Here is a 3176-nt window from a genome sequence, read left to right as displayed (position 1 = left end):
CAAAAAATGGAACTACTTGCCCAATACGTTTAAGATCCGTAAAAAATATAGAATTTTTGCTATAAGATATCTTTTATTAGGCCAAATTTTTTTCTTGAGACGTGGTCTCAAAGTGAATTTGGTTTTCTAATATATACATTCATAACACATCCTCTCAAGTTGATAGTTCTTATCAGCTAATATTAAACTGATGAACCCCATTCTAAGATTAACCATTAACAAAAGATCTCTACTTAACCACCCTAGTTAGATAAATCTCAGCTCTATTCACATTCCATGACTTATTATTTATATTGGTTCATATCTTCTAAAAGGACTTCAAATATATTAATTAACACAAATAATAAGTAACATGTTAATGAGAGCTAGGATTTCGGTAAGGCTAGCTACATCCACTCGAAATCAAGCTTTGATTAATTAGTGGCATATTATTATGAAGGGACCCCTGATGTTAGATGCATTTTTTTTACTCGAGAAGTTGATTGGACAACACTTCAATAACCTTTTTTTTATATAGTATAATAAAACCTTAAAGATGTAAAAAGTAAAATTTCCCACTTTTCTGGGTGCTTTATTTTTAGCTTAAATAAATGATAATAATAAAGAAAAATCACTTGTCGCTATAGCAATTCTATCGAAGAAGTTTCCTTGAATATGCGCACGAAAGTAGCCATGAAAGTTATTTTTACTTATTTAAAAGCAAATAGACTTTTATTTTATTTTATTAATTATATAATTATTTTTCCTTAGATTTGCAGTATAAATAAACAGTATCAGCCTAACAAATATATCTCCTCCTCTTAGCTTCAACAGCCGAAAACACTAAACAAAGGTTCTTGGAAAAGAAAAAAGGAAGAAATTAAAATGAACTATCCTTCAAACCCTAACCCTAGTTCCACAGATTTCACTGAATTTTTCAAATTCGATGATTTTGAGGATAGTTTTCATATGATCATGGAAGAAATCGGCCGGGAGGACCACTCTTCGTCGCCGACTTTGAGTTGGACTTCATCGGAAATATTTGTGGCTGCAGAAATCACAAGTCCGCTTCAAACAAGCCTAGCTAACTCACCTATGAGCCTTGAAATGTAAGTTAACTTTTTATATCATACATCTTAGCATAAAGCTAGTTGTTGGTACATGTTATTATAACTGTGATTTTATATATATATATATATATATATATATATATATAACTGTGATATTTATCAACTGATGCTTTTATAAATATAGAGGTGAGAAAGATGAGATCAAAAAGAGGAAGAGACACAAAGAGGATCCGATTGTTCACATGTTCAAAACGAAAGCAGATGAAAAAGTTGCTTTAGATGACGGCTATAAATGGAGGAAATACGGCAAAAAGCCAATAAGGGGCAGTCCATTTCCGAGGTAAATCATTAATTATAACTTCTTACTTTTACTTGGTTACCATAGACATATACTTGACTAGTACGTACATACAAACTTGTTTTTAAAGATTATTCGACAGCTTGGATTATTCTAGTTTGCATATATGCGGCATGTTGATTTGAGTATTACAAATTGCAATGAATGTTTCTACTTGATGAATCTAGAAGAATGCATCTCTTAAAGCGTAGAATAGTTAAATGTCAAATGGACAACTTGAGACAACTACTATAGTCGAGGCTGAAAAGTTTTACAACTTAATTACTCCTCCTCTTTTCGCATTAATTAAGTTAATCTGTTAGTTTAAAGACAGATAAACTCGCATCTTTTTCTTCATTTTTTTTTTGCTAAAAGACATACAAAACCTTGTTCATCGGTTCACCTAAAACTAATAAAGATAAACCAAATTTTAGTCATGATATATTCATTGCATAACTTACACAATTAACAATATCAATTTAAAAATCAGTATTAGCTAGTTTCTGACTACAAAATCCTATTACATATAGAAATGGAATTTTTGTTTTGATAATTACTACATTTATAAGAATAACACTCCTTTCTGAGTTTCGGCTAATAAGTTGAACATGAATTTGTATATTAATAGTAAAAAAACTTCACTCAAACTTTGCATGTGTAGGTGGTGTATAATATAGAATATAGTCAGTGTTCCCTCTTTAGAGGAGGTGTTTCTTGTCCTAATGACCACATGCATGTTTTTATATGTATGTCTATATCTGTTGAAGCCAACATGTATATATACTATCACCAAAAATATATACGTCTCGGTGTTCGTTAGTGTTACTTGTATTTCCATGTGGACCATATGTTCTGGATACTTAATAAGGCAATGAAACATAACATCTACTAGTGAATAGAAACTAATTAATGCCTAATTAAAAAATAATTAATTGTCACAAGTTGTGATATACTCTTATAACAATTAACACTTGAGATTATCATAATTCATGAGTTCCTTTTTGTATGTTACCTTTGATTTCAAGTTGACATATAAACGACGATTTTGTTAATGGACCACACTATATATTGTAATCAAACTGTTACATTATAAATCTTATAGAATCTCTTATTAGAGATTTAATTAATTATATTGCTCATTTTTTAAATAGGCATTATCACAAGTGTTCAAACCCAGATTGCAACGTGAAGAAGAGGATCGAGAGAGATACGAACAATCAAGATTACGTATTGACAACGTACGAAGGGATACATAACCACCCAAGCCCCTCTGTAGTTTATTGTGATTCAGACGACTTTGATCTTACCTCTCACAACAACTGGTCCTTTCAAACAAATACGTATAGTTTCTCTCATTCTGCTCCAAATTGATCATAGTTACTAAGTTTGTGTATATATTGATGTATCATGTATATAGTTTATATCACCATCCTAATCACGCATCATTCACGCGTTTATCCACATGTACCTTGTTGGGTCGATTTTGTAATGTATTGAATTGGTGGAGGTGTAATGGAAGTCGTCGATCATCTTGTATGTAACTAATTAATTGTACCTTTTTAAGATATAGTAACTAATTTGTACATGAACCTCTTTAATGTGCTACAAGAAACACAGATTTTCTGACTTCGAATATCTGACTTCGAATTTCTGACAAATGGATTCAGTAATTTTTAAAATAAATACTAGAACTTTATTGAATTTTTAAAAAAAATATCTGACGGATTCATTTAAAAAATATAATTTAAAAACATTAGTTAGTAGTATTTGAAAAACTTTAAATCCAAAAT

The 3176-nt window shown here is 30.3% G+C and overlaps 1 protein-coding gene across 1 annotated transcript; it reads left to right on the top strand.

Moving 5' to 3' along the window:
* Positions 779-2971, top strand: LOC104702733 (probable WRKY transcription factor 59). The gene is made up of 3 exons (XM_010418643.1): positions 779-1088; positions 1234-1389; positions 2538-2971. Exons 1-3 carry the CDS (start codon positions 865-867, stop codon positions 2755-2757), a joined length of 600 nt encoding a protein of 199 aa, XP_010416945.1. The 5' UTR covers positions 779-864; the 3' UTR covers positions 2758-2971.

This window comes from Camelina sativa, chromosome 7 (genome assembly GCF_000633955.1).
Source record: "Camelina sativa cultivar DH55 chromosome 7, Cs, whole genome shotgun sequence".
NCBI classification, from domain to species: Eukaryota; Viridiplantae; Streptophyta; class Magnoliopsida; order Brassicales; family Brassicaceae; genus Camelina; species Camelina sativa.
The sequence above is the reverse complement of the archived record's forward strand: the minus strand, read 5'-3'. Positions and strand labels throughout refer to the sequence as shown.

Coding starts and splice junctions, on each gene's coding strand:
- LOC104702733 (XM_010418643.1), top strand. CDS start 865: ATGAACTATCCTTCAAACCCTAACCCTAGTTCCACAGATTTCACTGAA. Junction 1,089..1,233: donor TCACCTATGAGCCTTGAAAT/GTAAGTTAACTT, acceptor TTATAAATATAG/AGGTGAGAAAGATGAGATCA. Junction 1,390..2,537: donor AGGGGCAGTCCATTTCCGAG/GTAAATCATTAA, acceptor TTTTTTAAATAG/GCATTATCACAAGTGTTCAA.